This window comes from Lissotriton vulgaris, chromosome 3_1 (assembly GCF_964263255.1).
Source record: "Lissotriton vulgaris chromosome 3_1, aLisVul1.2, whole genome shotgun sequence".
Lineage (NCBI taxonomy): Eukaryota > Metazoa > Chordata > Amphibia > Caudata > Salamandridae > Lissotriton > Lissotriton vulgaris.
Window position 1 is genome coordinate 415,557,419 of NC_141689.1, and position 19,747 is coordinate 415,577,165.

Genomic DNA, 19,747 nt, shown 5'->3' on the forward strand with positions numbered 1-19,747 from the left:
GTTTCTTGTATTTGTATTTGTCGCTAGGAGCAGGTGCAGTGCGGGGTCGTGGTGTATCAGTTCGGTTTTAGGTTGATTGTTGGTTATAAGTTCGTTAGAATTTTCTTGGACTGGGGCCGGGGCAGGTTGGTCATGGTTTGACCGTTCAGTTTTGAAAAGGGGTATTCTGTAGGAGTGCAGGGTCAGGCAGGGTCGATCATTACGGAGGCCATGACAAATGTTAATTCAATTTTGGTTTGATGAATAAAGTTTATTGATGACGTATGTTTTATATTCATGACGTAATGTTTATTGATGATGTAATGCTTTATCATGACGTAATGTATATTGATGTTATAATGTTATTGATGTATTGTGGGGAGGGCCCAAATATGTAGGGGTGGGGGGTTGGGGGCCCGTTTGGTTAGTTATTTATTTATTTAGTGAGGTTTAGTTTTGTAAGGCGTTTGCCGAGGTTGTATTTTGTAATGTGCACCTGTTTCCTAATAAAGCGGCCTTTTACACACACACAAACAATTTTTGGACTACTTTTCTCTCACCCCTCGCCCTCCCTCCCAATGTTTTTGGACGAATGAAGTATATGTTATGTCATGTTTTTTGGACGAATGTTATGTCATAGCGGGGCTGCGCATCAAACTACGTGGACCCAGCCACGAGCCGCCATTCTGTTTAGCACAGCGCTACATTTCTTTTCTATTCTTACTTGAACCTATTTGTAACTGGACCGGCAGGACGGTGAGTGTTGATGGAGGGCTGGGCCGACTGACAGCCACCACAGTCCATTATGTATGTCGGTCACAGCGGACTTCATCTGGGACGGAAAAACCTTGTCGTTTTTTTCTGATAAAGCTTTATATTTTGTAACCTTCAGCACGAGTGGTCGCGTGGCTTCAAGGGCTAATGGGATGCTGCGTCATTGACCTCCGCCCTCTAGAGAAACGTAAATGTTGGTTTTACCAAGCCACTGACAGGTTCAAAGACAAGAGTAGTTTTACTACATTCATAACAACGCCCGCCGGCGAGCAATGAAGCCAGTCGAACAAGACGTCTACCCACCTTGAGGCCTGACTTACAGCCCTGCCCCGGTCTCTGGGCGCAGGTTTGTTCCTTCTTCCCCTTCCACGCCACCACTCCCTGCATTTCTAAAGCGGTTTGGCGAGTGCTGCTGTGGTTTGGAATTTCACCGACGTGGCGAGTAGCCCACCCTCTCGCGCTTTTAACTCAACACAAGTTTAATTTCCACATACGAGTACGACCATCTGTAGATATTAAAACTGGTTTAGTCGTCCAGTGAGCATCTCTGGAGGATTTGAAGTGGGGGACCTCTCATTGCCATCTAAAAATGCGTGGGGTTGGCCTCCATTTTCTCCTTCTTGTTTGTTCTTAATATTTACTATAGCAAGCAATGAAATACTACCAACAAAAAAAAGCCGTGTGCCCGACTCTGGCAGCTAATATACTTTTGTAGAGACCCGGTCTGCTCATACTTTGAGACGTGTATTTATTGCCTAAACTCTGAAGTATTTTTCGTGTTTTTGAGGACTCGCAATTTCTCCTTGGAATAGTGGAACGCGCTTTGTATTGCCAGTTGCCACACCAGGGCTGCATCGGTGGCATGTTCTGAGCTTTTCTTTTTAAATGTGAGAACATGACCGGATCGAAACATGTTGTGCTGTCCCCAAGCCCCCTGAAGTATTCCAAACCCGGCACAGAGCCGCATGGACTGCTTAGTTTTGTTGTGTCACAACATCTATTTTCCAGGCCAAGTGTTTCACTTGTCAGAGTATTGACGTTTTCACACTGCACCACTTTGCTGTTGAGTCATCGTGTAGCTCACTTCTTTTGATGAAGACAAGTGCTGCTGCAGGTTGAGATTGGGATCACAGTTTGCATTTATGAGCCATGGGAAGGAGAAACATACCGCCATACTCCACGTAGCACTTGCGGGGGCGGCCTTAGGCATGTGCAAGCTGTGCACCTTCACAGGGCCACCAAACCCCAGGGGTCACCAAGCCAATATATATCCTTAATATAATCCTCTGTGGATGGATACATATTTGCGTTGTGGGCCCTGGCAGGTATTTGGCGGCCTCCGGCTCTGTTCCACTTTCAAACACCCTAACCCCCCCGCCCCCCTCTTCACTGGCCTCCGCGCTCTGCCCCGCCCGGACCCCCTCTTCTGGGACCCCCTACATTCGCTCCCTGCCCAGGGCCGCCATGAGCCTAGAGCCACAGCTTCCCTGTCTGAATTGTTCATATAAACTTCATCTGTACAGCTGGCTACCTCTGCAAAACATTAAATTTTTTGCCTACAGAAAAAAGGATTGATATCTATACAGTTACAGTAGTGTACATAAGTTCGACAGCAGGGTAAAATCTACTTGCAGGAGCTGACATAGTGTCACTCACGTAATAGTCCGTTTACAGCATAGGGGTGCAGCAGGTTGTTGTAAATTATTTCATTGTATAGGATAGGAAAAAGCGCATTCGTTGCGGCAGTACATGCATTGTAACTCCATTCCCTATTCTGGGTCCAACGCCTCCAAATCCATCCTTAAGGGATCAAAATGTTTTTTCAAGGCTGATATAAAACAGGTACATACATAATCTGCATGGTCTGGAAGTAAAATTCTGAATCGTGTGTGTTCCCGATAGGTTTACTGGAGATGGTACAGCTTTTAAATTAGGACATGGCCGGTTATCTATTACAAAAATAAGTATTAACAAAAAACAATAAATAATGGGAGCGGTTATGCTCTATTTCAGCAGGCTCCTGCCAGCAGTCCTGTTGCTTCTAGAAACACACCTATTGAGTACAAATTGTTTCTTCCTGGGCAGACATGGTTACTACACCAGTGTACCATTCCGGTTATACGTTGGGTGCCCATGGCGTGGACATTCTGCTAAAGGAAACACTCCCTTTTGTAGTCCAATGGATGTCCACAGACATTATGCTCTGCTCTTGTGGCCCCTCGATGCAACTGTGTGGACACTACTTGGCGTCTAAGCTCCTCCCTGACTATCAGACCCTACATTGGAGGCTGTTTAGGCTACCCCTTCCCCAGGTTTCACCCTTATTGGTAACAGATTGAGAGCAAGAGGCAGTGGCAATATAGACCAATTCAGCAGCTCTGTGGTGTCTTCCAATGAGTTTGGGTAAGTGAGTAAAAGTGTGCTCAATGCAAAACACTGTGCCACTTAACCAGTGTTACCCTGTATAGAAAAAAACCCTTCTCTATACAGTTAGAACCAAAACATATAATACAGAGAGCACAGCAGCAAATTAGTTTGGCAACCAACGCTGTTGTCAGTTGGTTTTAATAAACATAGCACCATGCGATCTGTACAATAGATCATAAAACAATCCTAATACAGTAGACAAGAAGAATCTTGGTTTTGTTGACACGAAGTGTGTAGAGTAGACGCAGACAGCCCACATGTGTTTCCTCGTGTAGACAACTTTTCAAGGCTTAGCTGTGGCACAGTGCACAGTGTCCCATAGTGAGCAAGAATTGGGTTTAGAAAAAGGTGAAAAATCTGGGGTGACAATGCCGAAAAATGTGATTTTACTACATTGCTCAATTACTTGGTACATCAGAGTTGCAAAGCAATTCCAGGTACTTGGCTTGGAGTTTGAGTGATTTGCATCAATCGGTTCAGCTGAGGAATGAATTGGGGGGCATGCATTCAGGGAGCTGCCTTTATTTATCTCACCTTTATTTCTAGCACATTTGTATCCTATTTCTGGCCTATCTTGTAGGAGCTCACACCAGTCATGAATGAGTCTGCTATGAACTAAACCTCTTTCTCATGTGGTTCTTTAACTCTTGGAGATTCAAAGAAAATATTTTATTCCAGCCATTCATCATCAAATCTCCAACCCATCTTTCCACTTACAATGTTGGGAGAACATAATTTTCTGGCAACTGTAGAGCAGGATTTAAAAGCCTGCATTTGTAAGATCCCCTCCTTTATTCCCCCCCCCCCCACTCCTCCCCAGGATGGTCTGCCCACCACGCAGAACATAGGAAGTAATCAACTGAGTTATCCTGTGACTCTTCAGGGCTGTTCCGAGTTGGAATGAGTGCAGGCCCCATGTAACCAGTGATAATTCCAACCCGGTCTGGGGTATGCGATGTGCTAGAACTGAAGGACGTTGGTGCTGGCGCTGAGTCGGCGAGAAATACTGGATGATCCTGCATCAAGAATAAGACGCGGTCGGACCGTGGGGCCCCCAGAATAATAATCGTAGGCTGTAGTATCAGTTAAAGTGGCCAAGGCGAATATGCAGTGGTGGCCGATGGGCGTGTAGCGCCCAAGGTTGAGTGAGTAGGCGTCCAGTGTCTGTGCGGGAGGCGGGGTAGGAGCGCCGAGTATCGGTGGTAGTGAAAAGCCAGTGTATAACGAAGGCTGACGCGATCCACGTAAAGTACATGTGGTAGTGCGGGTACGCCTGTGGTCTCAGTGAGGCGAGATTTAAAGACACTGGATCCGTAAGGTGGACTGTTGCCAGTCCACCTTACGGATCCAGTGTCTCTTTACTTTACATGGATCGCCTCAGCCTTCGTTATACCCTGGCGGTGAAGAGTCACAGGATAACTCCTTGTGACGAAACATGTGTCGGCTGGTTGTTTGGTTCTACAGTCGTTGCCTTGTGATAAAAAAAACGTTTTCAAAACCTACACTGATGTCGACCGCCGCTTTGTCAAAATTGTGGAAACATTTACTCTAACTCTGTAATACCCTCACCACGTGTGCCCCGGACTGTGCTCATTCTCCAGTGTGTATCCTTCGACCCACACGAATCCAGGGGTTATCTGGTAAATCCCTCGACCTGGCAGCATTGTACTTACTTAGATCCTTCTGAACATAACGAGTATTAGTCTGAGCGCCATTTCTTTCTGTCCTCACTAAAAACCCCACCTCTAGCTCTCAATCAATGGAGTTACTGAATGCATCATAGGAAACGGATGGCACTCCGGCCTCCTATGCATGCAGAACTTTATTAAGTTTCCTCCTTTTTTAGGTCTCGCGCTTAGTGTTGCAGTGCACAGCAGAGCTCGCGTATTGCGAGACCTCTTGACTGGGCTTTAGAAAGCTAACCACATGCTCGTGCGTGTGGTTTTGCTTTCGCCTGCAGTAATTGGCTTTTGCATGCTTTTTAAAAATAAATAGAGCACGCAATTGGGCAAAGGCGGGACAATGTCCCGCCTTTGCTCCGCCCGTTCCCACCGTTGGCCAGCACGTGCAGCAGCGCGCGTTCCCCTCCTGCCACGCACCTGCTCCTCTGTGGTGCGCACGCACCACTACTGTTTTTTTACTACTTTCATTCCAACCGCGGTGCCCGCTTCAGGAACACCGCGCTCCGTGTATTTACTTTTTTTTTTAATTACTTTTTTCCCATGTTAGCGAGGGGTCTGCAAAGGCGACCATTGGGGCTCCAAGAAGGGTTTGCGGACATAGGGGAGATGGGGCATCTCATCGACGTAAGAAACGTCAAGATGACCCTCAAGTAAGAAATGTCAGGGCCCCTCCAGTTAAGTCTAAGCTCACTTGGGAGAGACTGTGGTGGCCTCAGGAGAGCCCCCCCTCCCACACACCTCCATTTGCAAATAACAGCACCCCAAATGTGTAGCACTGACAAAAGTGGGTTTGAGTTCAATTGAAAGGAAGAAATGGTGGATGGGAAACGCTTACACAGCAACCAGGCGCTCTAAGCGCTGTAGCAGAGGTAACAGGGGCCGGGGATTTAAAAGCACTCTGTGACGCAGCATACTAGTACCAGGGGGGCACGTGAGAGTGGGTAACTCTCTGTAGCGCTCTCAAGTGTAAACTTCTGCGAGGACGCCCTGGCTCAGAAGATGAGCGGCGGCGCCAGAAGTGTCTGGGTGCGTAGGGTTCGGTGTGTAGCAACTGGCATGCACTTTACTGCGCCAAACCTGCGCGTGTGGCGCAGTGCGCTATTGCACAGCTCCAACTGGTCTTCGAGGAGCACGACGGCCTGCAGCAGACTCGGATGGGTGGCGGGGTGAGAAACGGTAGCGCTATACACATTGAACCCCCACCTTGTAGGTTTGCACTGTGTGAGATGTAAAGATGATTGAAGTGCATGAACAAAGGCAAGGTGCGAGCAGTGGCTTTGGGTCACTATGCATCGACAGTTCAGCAAGTATCTGTTTGCAGCGTCCCCAGGCTTGTGATGGTGGCGCTATAAAAGGGCAGCACTACCTACTACGCTTAAAGTGTGGGAGATATAAAGATGTTAGAAGTGCGTCTACCTGCGTCCTCGGAAGGGTGTAGTGGACTGGTGTCGGTGCAAGAGAAAAAACTCTTGTCAGCCAGGATTCATTACTATCAGTGGGAGGGTACCTTCACTTTTCAGCAGAGATTCATTAATATCAGTGGAAGTTTACAAGCACTTCTCAGCAGCGGGAGGATACCAGTGCTTCTCAGCCAGGATTCATTACTACCAGTGGGAGGCTACAAGCACTTCTCATCAGAGATTCATTACTATCACAGGAAGTTTACAAGCACTTCTCAGAAGTGGGAGGATACCAGCACTTCTCAGCCAGGATTATTGCTACTAATGGGAGGCTACATGCACTTCTCAGCAGAGATGCATTTCTATCAGTGGGAGGCTTCAAGCACTTCTCAGCAGAGATTCATTATTATCATTGAATTTTACCAGCACTTTTCAGCAGTGGGAGGATGCGAGCTCTTTTCAGGCATGATTCATTGATACCAGTGAGAGTGTGTGTGGGGGGCCGTGTCCCGGGGCTTGTTAGCTGAGATACCTTGCTGTCAGTGTGATAGTGCCAGCATTTATCACTAATAGAACCTTGCATTCAGTGGGATAGTTCTGGCTGTTTTCAGCAGGGATATATTGCTATCAGTGGGGAGGAGGGGGTCCCGAGACTTGTCATTAATCCCACTTAAAGCCCAGAATCTGCTCTTCGTGGAAGCTCTTATACTTTATTCTGCAGTTGTGTGTGTGTATTCATGTGGGGTGGGGGGGAGGGTTTAATCAGCCTTTACCCATTGGCTGCTTCCGCAATTTCGCGGCAGTGCGGCCGTTTTAAAAAACGGGCTAGGCCGACGAGGTAGTGCTGCCGTCTGTCAATGGCCGACGGCAGCATGGAAGGGGTTAATGAGAGGGTGTTGGGCAATATTCTACTATAATGTTGGTGTGTGTTGATTTATTCTGCCTTTATGAAGCTCTGGTCGTTAGCCTGCCCCCCGTAAGCGTGAGGGGCATTCATCCGTCCTATGGGGGAGGGCGATTCGTTATGATCTGCTTCTGTGAAGGGGTTGAGGGGGGGGGGGGTTCCAGCAGGTGGGGGCTGACAGACCTATATCAATCCTTCTTATAGCATCCGGGTCTTTACTATATTAATGCATTTATTTCAGATTGTTTGGCCTTCACGGTCCATACATCACTTACATAACGAGTATTTGCAATGCAATAGGTCTCGCATTATTACAGTTTGAGCTATTTGTGTTGCATTATTTAGCAATGCCAATAGCTCAAACTTTAATAATGCGAGACCTATTGCATTGCAAATGCTTGTCTTTCTTTTCCTTCTGTTTCTTAATTGTTTCTTTTCCTTTTTCTTTTTTTCCTTTTTTTATTTGTTAAATTGTTAATAGTTATTATTAAAGGAGTGACATTGATGTGGACATTACTTGAATCCTGGGCAGCGGCTCTAACCGCCCACCGTGACAAGGCAGGGAAGAACAGAAGACTGAGATTACGAAATAATTAATGGAATAACATAGGGGCAGGTAAACACGTAAAGCGTGGTGGTCAGTAAGTGTTTGTACGTCGTACGTGACACCAGGCGCTACCCCGAGAAGGAAGCTTATGTATCCTGATCTAAATGACAAATAGAGATTAATATTGGAAATTGTTGCAAGTATTGCTTTGTATTGACAAAGTGTCAATAAAAATGTTTAATCATGCCTCAGACGTAGACCTCATTCCTGCTTGTGAATGACTTCCTCATGTCATGGACTGGGGGTTATTTCAGGCATGCCATGTTTTAAGGCACCAAACCATTAAGCAGTGGCAGCACTGCTCGATGACTGACAACCGCCATATTGGAAGGTGGGGGGCCAGCAGGCAGCCATGGAGTCCCATAGGTCTTAGGTGAGTACATGTCTTTACAAGTCCCCAAAGAAGTAAGAATCATTGAGTTTTTGTTTGATGCCTATGGTCGCCACTAAAGACATAAGCTAAGGAGATGGTTTAAAGTGCTATCAAAATGCTGACGGCACCAAGATCTCTCACTCCAAGGCAGCCCCATTGAGAAGTGTGAATGCCCTTCCTTAAGTAGACCAGTATGTAAACACATGTATGAAACCACAAGCTGCTCTACTAAGATTGTGTTCCCATCAGCCTCAAAATCAATCTAAAAGAATTGTTATCCAAATTAACATCTTAAACAGCAGTCAAAATACAGATGTGTTGCTTCAGTTATTTATAAGGTACTGGAATGCAGCTCTTCCCAATTATGACATTTATAGGTCTTCATTGAGCACTGCTACCCATCGTACACATTAATGAAATGTTTTTTTTATTTTCTGGGGTGTAGGGCTACTGATTTGTTGAACTCCCTACCTGTATGAAACTCGTTAAATGCTTGAGATATGTTTGTACTTTAAGATTACTTTTACACAACTTTTTTAATAACTTTTAAACTGGTATTCTGCTACCACAAGCAATAAAAACAGATTAAGGAGCTATTGGCCTCTTAATGACGCCTGGTGATCGCATACTTTCACCTTCTTAATATTTCAGCCGATAGAGCTCACCGTTAATGCCAAAGAACCTGCGCCCAGCATGGAGTCAGAAATATTTCAGCTGTGTTGCAAAAATTAGTATTTTAAACTGAATATGTGCTATACTTAGCTTATACTTATGCATTTATTCAAGTAGTTAATATACATATTCGCATTAATTCTGTTGTAGGACAACATGTCTGAGGTTTTGACTGGCGTTTTATTGATATAAACAGTTTTGTTGCTGCTGTCAGCACCGTTAATTGCTGGCTTGGTCAGGAGGAGAGTGGGTGTGTGTTTGCACAACAATCAGCGCTGTTTGCACCATAATAGTGCTGTTTGCACAGAATCAGATGCTGAAAAGCCCACTTCTTGAGAGATGTTCCTTAAGAGATTGTGTAGGACCAGTTCGTTCTTGCACGATTGATTGAGTAGGTGTCTGAGACATACAACCACGCCAAGCCTCTTGTTCTTTTATTCTCTGCTGTGAACAGACTGTCGTGCAGTAGAATGGGCCTTGTGTTCTCTGTGGCGGTTTGCAGTGTTGTATGTGTATGTACGGATGCACTTCAGTGCTGCAAGGGCCATTCTCTTAATCACATCCTGTCCCATCCCATTTCATTCATGGCCTGGACGTTCTTCAGTTTGTCCAGGATGTTTTACCTTTCGTGGTGTGTTCTGGTTAATGTGCAGGAGCTCAGTGTGGCTTAGATGCCCCAGCCTAAGAAATATATTCAGTTGGATGAATGAGGCGCTCCTACATTGCACTTTCTGCACTTCATCCATTCGCTTTCCACGTATGAAGAATGCTCGATTATGAGAGCGGTGTGTGTGTGGTCTTCTTTAACAAACCACTCACCGCTGGTCTGTTAGATCCTACAGGACTCTGCTGTAGATTTGCACACAGCACTTTGATCTTTAAAACGACGAACAAACAAAAAAACTGTTCCTGATTTCTCATCAGGCTAGCCAAAGGAAGACTAAGGCCAGTGACCCTACCTGCTACCACCTTAAATGTACAAGCATGATGGCTACCGCCTCCCTTGACTAAGGCCCTTTTAATATACGTCCACCAACAGTCGGACATCTAGTTTCGGCTACCTGGGGTGTGCGATCTCTCCACATAAGGAGCTGCAGTTCTTTGGGTGAGAGGCCATTCCTCCTTATGTGCACATGCCCATTGTCCCTGCATCAGAAATGGCAGGATCAAATAGGCCGTTTGTTATTCTGTAATTGTATTTGGAAAGTAGGAATCACTTGTGCCAAATTTGTGGACCTCAATTAGGTCCAACTTTCCCCTCATTTGCAGAATCTAAGTGAAGCGGACAGTATTGATTGAAGTGCCAAATTAGAGCAGTTGAAGACTTAAGATATGATGTAACATTCTGCCAGTCCTGTTCAGTGGAAAAAAACTAAGGTTGTTTGAGGACCTGGTGTCTTTACATTTCTCAGTCATTTTAAGGGGTAGTTGGAAAGCTGTTAATCAACAGAAGAGCGAACACATCCCCATCTTCGAACGCTGGAATGAAAGTGGTTTGACGTTGGTATTAATTACACTGTGGAATACGCTTTCTTCTTGGGTACTGGTTACGAGTCGGCTCGATAACCATGACCCTTAAGAAAACCCTTGTTTGTGCAGGAGGCAGAATTATGAGTAGAGTATAGGTAACTGTGTGCAATAGACTTCACCTCCACCTTTTTTTATGCAGTACATATCAATAAGTCAAACTTGATGAAATTCATCGGGGAAAGATTCTGAGTAAATTCAAGAACATGCAGATTTTGGTGCAGAAAAAAACAAAATCCAAGTGCTATGTTCCACTTTGAGGGGCTAAATTCATAGGCTGTCAATGTTTTACCCATTATATTCTGGACACCATGTTGTTGAATGTTAACGGGTACTACAATTATTGCCTCTGGGGCTGGTACATTCGCCATTGAGATCTTATGAGGTAGTTGTAGCATCCATACAATTTCAGGTGTAGGTTTAATGATTTGCTATTTTGCTGTTTGCTATTGTCTAGATCTTGCCTTGCCTAACAGACAGCACAGGCTGTGTCTGGCTATGAAAAAACACATTGATCACTTAGCGGCCCGAGACCCAGCCCAATGTTATAACCTGGTTGGCTTTGTCACTCTCATTTGCTTAAATTTGTTAGCTTGCGTGGACTTTCCTTCTGTTTCCTGTGAATGGCCATCACTTGGAGAATAGACTAATCACTTGTGTTTTGCCACCACTTTCTTTCCAGGCACTACTTTTCTCTTTTTGGTTAAGTACTGCATGAAATGTTTCAAGCTATTTCCCCAGTACACTACTCTTCCCCTGTCCCCCCTCCACCCACACCATGTTTTTCTCTCCACAGTGTGCTTTTAATTGATCCCTTTGTTTTGTGGTCACCCTTGTGCGCTTCTCCTTTGCGTTGCTTTTTTGCTCTTGTGCTTCTACCTTTTTGTGCTGCTTCACACTCCCGGTTGTAGTCTCCAAGACCCCGTTGCTGTCTCCTCCCTCACCCCATTGCTGTCCCCTCACACTCCACTGTGCGGTGCCCACCCGCCCTCTCACACCACAGTGCCATCGCCTTCCGCCCTCCCACCCCGGTGCCGTAAACTGCCCGGTGCGTCCTCTCTTGCCCCCCCACTCCCCGGTGATGTCAATCCCTGGTGCTGTCCCTTCCCACTCTCCTGTGCGGTCTCCTCCCACCCTCCCAATCCCTGGTGCAATCCGGGTGGGTGCCGTCCCACACCCCAATGCCCTCCCCTCCTGCCCTCCCACACCCCAGTGCCGTCCCCTACTGTCCTCCCAAACCCCAGTGCCGTCCCCTACCGTCCTCCCAAACCCCAGTGCCGTCCCCTCCGCCCTCCCACACCCCAGCGCCGTCCTCTCCCGCCCTCCCACACCCCAGCGCCGTCCCCTCCCGCCCTCCCACACCCCAGCGCCGTCCCCTCCCGCCCTCCCACACCCCAGCGCCGTCCCCTCCCGCCCTCCCACACCCCAGTGCCGTCGCCTCCCGCCCTCCCACACCCCAGTACCGTCCCCTCCCACACCCTAGTGCCGTCCCCTCCCACACCCCAGTGCCGTCCCCTTCCCCCCTCCCACACCCCATTGCCATCCCTCCCACACCCCGGCACCGTCCCTTCCCCTCCTCCCCCCCCCCCCCACACTCCCTGGTGCCGCCCCCCCCCACTCCCCGGTACTGTCTCCTTCTTACCCCCACTCCACAGTGTCGTCCCCTACCGACCCCCTTGGTGCCGTACTGCCCACTCCCCGGTGCTGTCCCCTCCCGCTGCCCTCCCACTCCCTGGTGCCATCCCCTCCTCCTGCCCTCCCCGATGCTGTCCCCTACCACTTCCCTCCCACTCCCCAGTGCTGTCCCCTCCCGCTGCCCTCCCCAATGCTTTCCCCTCCCACTCCCTGGTGCCGTCCCCTCCCGTCCTCCCGCTCAACGTCCAAGGATGAGGTGTTGGGGAGAGGTGTTTTAGGAGTGGTCCGTTTCAGAAGGTTGAGCTAGTCACAGAAGGCATGATAGGTAGAGTGCACGTATCTAATGTATGCAGTGACAGACACTCAACCCCGTAGGCACGGCTCATACAACCAATGTATGTACTTTAGGGGGAGGGGGTCCACTTACAAGCAAGAGAGGCGCAAACCATGGTGACACTGTTGGGCCACTAAGCAATACGTTGTCCTCAGTGAGGGGTGGGAGGTTGGAGGCAAAAACATAGCACACCTGTGCAGAGAAGTGGTACGTGCATTTACAGCAAAGGGGTCGTAATTGCAGAAGGACAACATGTTCACATGGCACGATGCACAAGGCGGAGATGTTGTCAGTTGAGAGAAATGAGGCCATATTGGCAAAAATGGCTGTTGTTACCGTAGAGTACCACAGATTGTAACGAAGTTATACTATGTATGCCTACACTACTATTGTAACTGAGATTTTTAATAATGAGTATACAATATGCCTTATTGCTTATCACAAGGCGGCGATGCTGTCAGTTGAGTGAAATGAGGCCATATTGGCAAAAATGGCTGTTGGAGCTTGAATGAAAGTTTGTGGGATGAGCAGGAGCCAGGCAGCTTTTTAATGTCACAAATAGTCTAATCTGCTCACATGTACACTGTAGAGTGAAGTAAGAACTAGAAGCGCTACCAAAGCTGGATGAAGAGGTGTGGGCAGCGGCCAGAGCAGCTGACTCTGGAGAACGGGGCTCGCGATTTGATCGCCGGCTGCTGCTCAACATGTGATTCTGGGCAATAGCTGACATTATCTCCCAGAGGGTCACCAGCACCTTGACACCGTTAAGGGGGTGATAAGTCCACGCTTTACAAATAGCAACTATTATTATTATAACCTAAGGAGAAACTACATATCCTGTACAGATGCAGACGTCTCCTACCTCCTCTTAGCCAACGAGGGCTACATTTTGGGTAAAGGTTTGTTTGCTCAGCTCTTTTCATACCTCAAGAGGATCCCAAAGGCAGTCGGGCTTTTATCTGGTCGAGTTTCAAACTTTAGCCTGACTGACACCCAGTGCTTAATTTGAGCCTGTAGTTGCTAGTGGGACTCAAAGGGAGTAGCCAACAAATTAAAATACCCCCTACTTTGATCCAGACCTCGAATGCCATTGGGTGGGCAAAGCAAGTAAGACCTACCCTCTCTAGGGGAGGTCCCTTATAAACGCTTTCCGTTATTCTTTATGCTTTTCATGTATACAGCGTCTATCCATCTTTTCATCCTTTCACCATTCCATCCATCCACTCTTTCATTATTAATTTTCCCTCCATCTTTCCGCTCACAATTCCAAACATTCATACATCCTTTTACCCATTCATTCATCCAATTCACCCTCCTTTAATAAATCCAGCAATCCATCCTTCCACACCTCCATCCAAGCGACCAATCATCTCGACTTTCATCATTCCAGTCTTTCTGTCACTCATGCACATATTATGTTATCCTTACACTGATCAGTCCATTCACCCATTCTTTCATCCTTTGTACCCTTACGTCTCGCCACTTTCTTCTTTATTTTCATATGCTCTTCATTTCACTCTTCCTTCCCGCCCCTTTTTCTCTTTATTTCTTTGATGTAATTCCCTTTCCTTGCTTGAACTCTTTTATTAGTGTCAAATATTTTTGTTTTTTTTAGAGCTTTTGTTTTGTGTGCAGAGCTACACATAGGAAATGCTCATAAAATTAATAACTGTCAACCTCCCCCCTCCCTTTAAGCTGCAAAAGCTAGGGCTTCCCGAAGCTACTCGCCAGCACGCATTCTTGGGGACCGGCGCTTATTTTTCCTTATTAAACATTTCCCAAGCAAGACAGGGAAAACCTTCCAAAGGGGAAAGAAGAGGGACGGAAAACCTACTCAGATGCATTAAACAGTTGCTGCACTGACCAGCAAGGTGTTACCTTTGCTTTGTCTCGGGCGCCAGCGTGGCAAAGATCGGGGCCCAAGGGGAAAGGGTCTTACATTATAGCAAATGTTGACACAACTTGAAACAATCGAGAAGCTAGCTCCCTGCACGCGCCCCCGCTGGGTATACAATCTCCCATTGTCTGCTCTGGTTTGATATGCCCTGGTGCGCTGCCCTGTCACCCGGTTCACACTCCTGACACATGCACTCGTGAACAATGTAAAGATCTCCCATATTTGCAATCCCTGGCAGCCCTCTGTGGTGCTGGCTGAGGGGTGCATTGTCAGATGCTCGCCTGTTTTGTGTGTTTCAGTTCCGGTCCCACCTCTGTGAAGTGTTGGCGACGCGTGTGTGCCGTAATGCAGTAACGCAACACCCTGAGAATGTGTGCTGGCGCTGTCGGGCTTTGCGCAATCGGGCTCTTGCAATTGTTGTAATGAGAGGTGACCGCCCCTTCCTTCCAAGACAACAATTCTTCAGAAGCGCGCGCAGTCCACGCTGTGATGAACCCTCTTACGTAATACCTGGGGGGATGGTCCGTGTGTTGCCTTCCCATGTTACAGCACTGTGCATCACTGTCCCGCCATCTGCCCCCACTCACGGCATATTTTTTCTCTCCTTTGCAGGCGCTCTTACCAAAGTGAAGGAGAGCAAGAAGCACGTCGAAGAAGGCAAGATGGAGCCGGCCAAAGCGGAGGGCATTCACGACCGCTGCAATATAATTTCTTTCGCCACCTTAGCAGAAATCCAGCATTTCCACAAGATCCGAGTGCGGGACTTCCGATCCCAGATGCAGCATTTCTTACAGCAGCAGATCGCGTTCTTCCAAAAAGTGACACAAAAGTTGGATGAAGCGCTTCATAAGTATGACAGCGTTTAGCGCATGCGCTCTGAGCATCCCCTTGAACCAGGGGCTACACCTCGATCTACCGCCAACAGTTGGCGGTTCTACAAGGAGGAGCAGTTCTGCTCTCGGTCTATTCCACAGTCGTACCTGGCCCTCCCCTGGTGCGGGGAGAGCTTTTAACGTTACCATAGAGTACCACAGATTGTAACTAAGTTATACTATGTATGCCTACACTACCATTGTAACTGGGATTTTTAATAATGAGTATACAATTTGCCTTATTGCTTTTGAAAGTATGCTTTTTAGTGCATACTTAAAAAGTGGGCGGGGAGATAAAAGCCTGCTTCAGATGCCTTTTTACTCCTATACTTGGATTATCCAGACTTCCTGTTTACATGGTCCTGCCTGAGCAGCTATTCAACTCGGTGCCTTTGAACTGGTTTTCCATTTTCTAGCAGCCACTCTCCCATAGTACGTAAAACACATGCACAACCTCAGAGCCGAACCCGAGCCTTCCTGCTGGCCCTACAAAGCACACACACACACCTCATTGGCTGGAAAAGAGGGATCCTGCAGGCAGTCGATTCAAAACAAAGGAGGCGGACACTGAGGAAGGTAAACCAGGCGTGAGAACGGCAATCGCGAGGACACGAGCAGTGTGTGATGGACGCTCGCGAAGGACGTCATCGGACGAGCCTACCTAACACCCAGGGTAGATATTTAAGAGGATACATCTAATAATAAAACTCTCTTTCAAAGTATCAGCGAGTCCTCAGTTACTGTGTGGGGAACCACGTGGGAGGGCGTGTGTGCGCTGGTAGTTTAAAGATGGATTCTGTAACAAGTGGGCCTGCCGCCGTGATTCACGAATCCACTCGATATTCTTTTCAGGATTGGCTCAAACACTTGGCGAGCCTTCTTTAAAAGGTCGACACATGTGCTAATTAAAAAGCCAGGCGATTGCCTCGCTTTTTTTCTTCAATTACCCGTTGAACATACTTTGTCAATGAAACGATTTAAGCAGTGTCACTGAAAGTGCAATGTGACCGAATAAAACATGATTTGAACGAGTAAGTCAATAAACCTACTTTGATGCATTACTATAAAGCGAAGATCGAATTCCATGTGATTACATTAGTATAGTATAACTCTTTCCAGATTCCATGTTCCTCCCCCCCCAACAGCTGGTCCATATTCACAAGGCCTGTTTAACCAGATTCAGGCACACTTTGCTGATTGAGCTCCTTGTGCACTGGCTAAGTAAATTTGTCTTCAAGACCCGGACATGAAAGTCTCGCACTCACCGGAGGTGTCAGCATTAATGCTGCCTAGGGAGCAGAAGGTCTCCCGCGAGACACAGGGCCCTGTAACATGGGTGAACAGGCAGGAGTCAGGGAGCAGGGGAAGAAACCACAATCCACCCAAGAACCCACATGCAGCCCGGTGCATACATTAAAGTAAGACAACTCGTCAGAAATTTCAAAGCACCATAGGTGGCAATTTTTACCAGTGATTCTATGCATCATAAATCTCAAAGCCAAGTTTGTAACAAAAATGTATGCATCGTATGGATGACTGATATATGTGATTTGAAAGGTACATATGTAGTGTGATTGATAGCCTGACTTTGTTGCTGGGGGTCTGAGCCTGCGTCTTTCCTGGGTGTATATACATTGTTTTGATTATTGCCATTGTTTTGTTGGGATTTGAAAAGATTGTATTTGCGTAATTCTTGGTGAATGTAACATAGGAATCATTGAATATTTTGAATACATAGGATGTATACACTTTTGTTACAAACTTGACTTTGAGGTTTGTGATGCATTGAATCACTGGGCTCAATTACGACTTACTGGCTTTGAAATTACTGATGAGAGATCTTACTTCATTGTATGTACCAAGCTGCAGGTAGTTTCTTGTGTGACAAGTCTACGTAATACACTCTGTCGATATAACATGTACTTGTTACAATTAGGCTCATTACAATGACGCACAGAAAAGTGTTTCCAAGGATTACGAAGGTTAAGCCTACGCCATTTACTGTAAATTGAAAATCGAGTTGGAGCGTTTTTAGGTCTGCCTAGGAACCTCCTTGTCAACCAGAACTCGTGTCCTACCAATAATTAGAGTATGGAAATGGGCCGTCCGAGGTGACTTGAGCAGTTACTTCTTTTGCACTGTTCTGCAGTAGTTGGGGCCTATAAAAGGAGTCTTTCTGTGATTCCACTACAGAGCTTCCCTGACATATTGCTGCCCCTAAAGCTCATATGACATTAGCATGCGGCTTCAACAGGAGCCACATCTACCTGCAGCAGCAATGCAGCCCTGCAACGGCAGTGCCCAAAGATGCCACTGTGGCTGCAGGTGCCTGCACAGCAACAACTACAGCAGCAGCCAGTGCAACAACAGCTCCAGCAAGGCCTCAAAACTGTAGTGACCAGTTGTGACCAGAGCAGGGACAACAGTAGCTGCTATGACAGAGGGAACCCTGGCAGTGACCCCAATCAACCACAACAGGAGCAACGGCTGCAAGCACAGGAGGGCTTGCAGCCCTCAGCCCACAGCTGTAATACCAGCAGGGACCACCGGAGTCACTAAAGCGGCCACCAGAGTAGTGATCACATCAGCAACCACAGCTACTACCATTGCTGAAACAATAACTGCCTCAATAGCTTCAATCATAGTAGTCCACACACTAGCCATACGCACAGCTTCGACCATAGCCACAACAACAGTAGCAGCAGCAGCTACCAAGTGCAGCAGGAACTACCGCAGCGAGGACCACTATCACCACAGCAGGAGCCACAGTAGAAAGCACATATGCCCCTCCGATGGGCACAACCACAGCAACTCTACAGATAGCCACAGCAAACACCATAGTTTCCACCATAGCAAAGAAAACCGTTACCACAGGAGCAATCACAATAGTAATCATAGCAGCAACCACATCTATCACCTCAGCTCCCACAGCTGTTCTATCAGCTCCCACAGCTGTTCTATCTGCAGCCACAGCTGTTCTATCTGCAGCCACAGCTGTAATGTCAGTGAGAACAGGTGCTATGTCAGTGGCAACAGATGCAACCATAGGCGGGACAATACCTTCTGCTATCGCAGACAGAAGCACAAAGGCAACCTGGCTACTACTTTTTGGGGACAACAGCAGCAATACACATGCCACCAGAGCAGAGACTAAAGCAGTGACCACAGTGGTAGTGTAAGCAGGGACAGCAGCTATAACTGCCGCACCAACAGCAGGACCCACAGGAGTAACAGCTGCTGGAAACTGCAGCACCCACAAAAGCAGTGTCTACAGCAGGCACAATGGCTGCCAAAATAGCTTCCACAGTACCAGTAACAGAGGTCAGCACAACAGGGGCCCTGGGAGTGACCACAACTTGAAAGACTACAGGAACCACAGGTGCCGCTGTGCCAGGGCCAGAGCAGTGATCATAGCATAGTTAACTGCAGCAGGGACTGCTGCATCAACAAGAGCTGCCACATCAGCAACAACAGTTTCTACCACAGCAGAAACAGCTGTGATCACAATAACCAACACAGTATCAACTAAAGCTGCAACAATAGTTGCAAGCATAGCAAGCACTGCAGCAATGCTGCCTGCTTCCACCATAGCCGTAACTGTAGCGTAGACCACAGCAGCTACCATATCCGATACACCAGCAGCAATGACTGCTGCAACCTTAGCAAAGATGTCCGCTGCCACCACACCAGTGGAAACATGATGTTTTACCACAGCAGTTGCTGTCAACACAGCAGCAACAGCAGCTGCATACAAAGCAGGGAAGGACCCGAACACCAGCAGTGCCCGCTACTACAGCAGGCACAGAAGCGCCAATAATTTCGTTAACAGCATTAAGTACACATATAACTGCAGGGAGCAAAGCTGTCCCAATGGCAAGGACAACAGCAACAACTGGCAGAAAGGCAGGGGCAAGCAATAGCACTGCCCACAGCTGGGACAGCAGCATCGGCTGCAAATGTGCTGCAGAAGCAGCACCCCCAGCTGGTACTACAGCAGAGATAACTACTGCCAGCAAGGAATAGACCACAAATGCCACCACAGTAGGAACCACTGAGGAATATCATGTGAGGAGTTTGAATTATTCTCAGCCATCTGATGATTACCACGACAAAAGGAAACCATATGCAAATGCGTGAGCTGATCAGAAAGGCGGACGATTGCCTACCATCTTGATAAACTACAAATTAAACAAACTTTATCAGTGAAAATGTGTACAGAGCGTCACTGAAAATACAGGTGACTCAATAAAACCTGCTGTTTGAACCAGTGAACCAATAAGCCTTCTTTCACAGATTTCTACAATGGAAAGATTGAATTTCATATTATTACCACAGTGCACTGTGACTCTTGCGAATCCCTTCTTCTCAGATTCCTTGTCTCAACCACAAACAAATAGCCCCATGCTCACAAGGCCTATTTAATCAGACTTGATCACACTTCACTGATTTCGCCCCTTGTTCTCTGGTTCTGGTCAAATATATGTGCTTCCAAGGCTTTCATGTTTAAGTTCCTTTGGTGTTCTTTGTGCCTCTTCAGAAGGTTTGCTAACAGACTAGCCACAATGGCTAAGCATGTCCTCCTCTAAGGGTAGGAACGCAAGCAGCACCAGGCCGGTTTCAGCCTTTGTGGCCCCTCCATTGAGTTACTGCGGAGTCCTACCGCA

At 47.3% G+C, this 19,747-nt stretch overlaps 1 protein-coding gene across 1 annotated transcript in view; it reads left to right on the forward strand.

Annotated features, from left to right (window-relative positions):
• SNX18 (sorting nexin 18) overlaps positions 1 to 15,805 on the forward strand; it is a 96,721-nt gene extending 80,916 nt beyond the window's left edge. Inside the window, exon 2 of the mRNA XM_086960630.1 lies at positions 14,824 to 15,805. Coding sequence (XP_086816756.1) covers positions 14,824 to 15,077 — 254 coding nt within the window. The 3' untranslated portion in view covers positions 15,078 to 15,805. The remainder of the gene's footprint in view (positions 1 to 14,823) is intronic.
• The last annotated feature ends 3,942 nt before the right edge of the window (positions 15,806 to 19,747 follow it).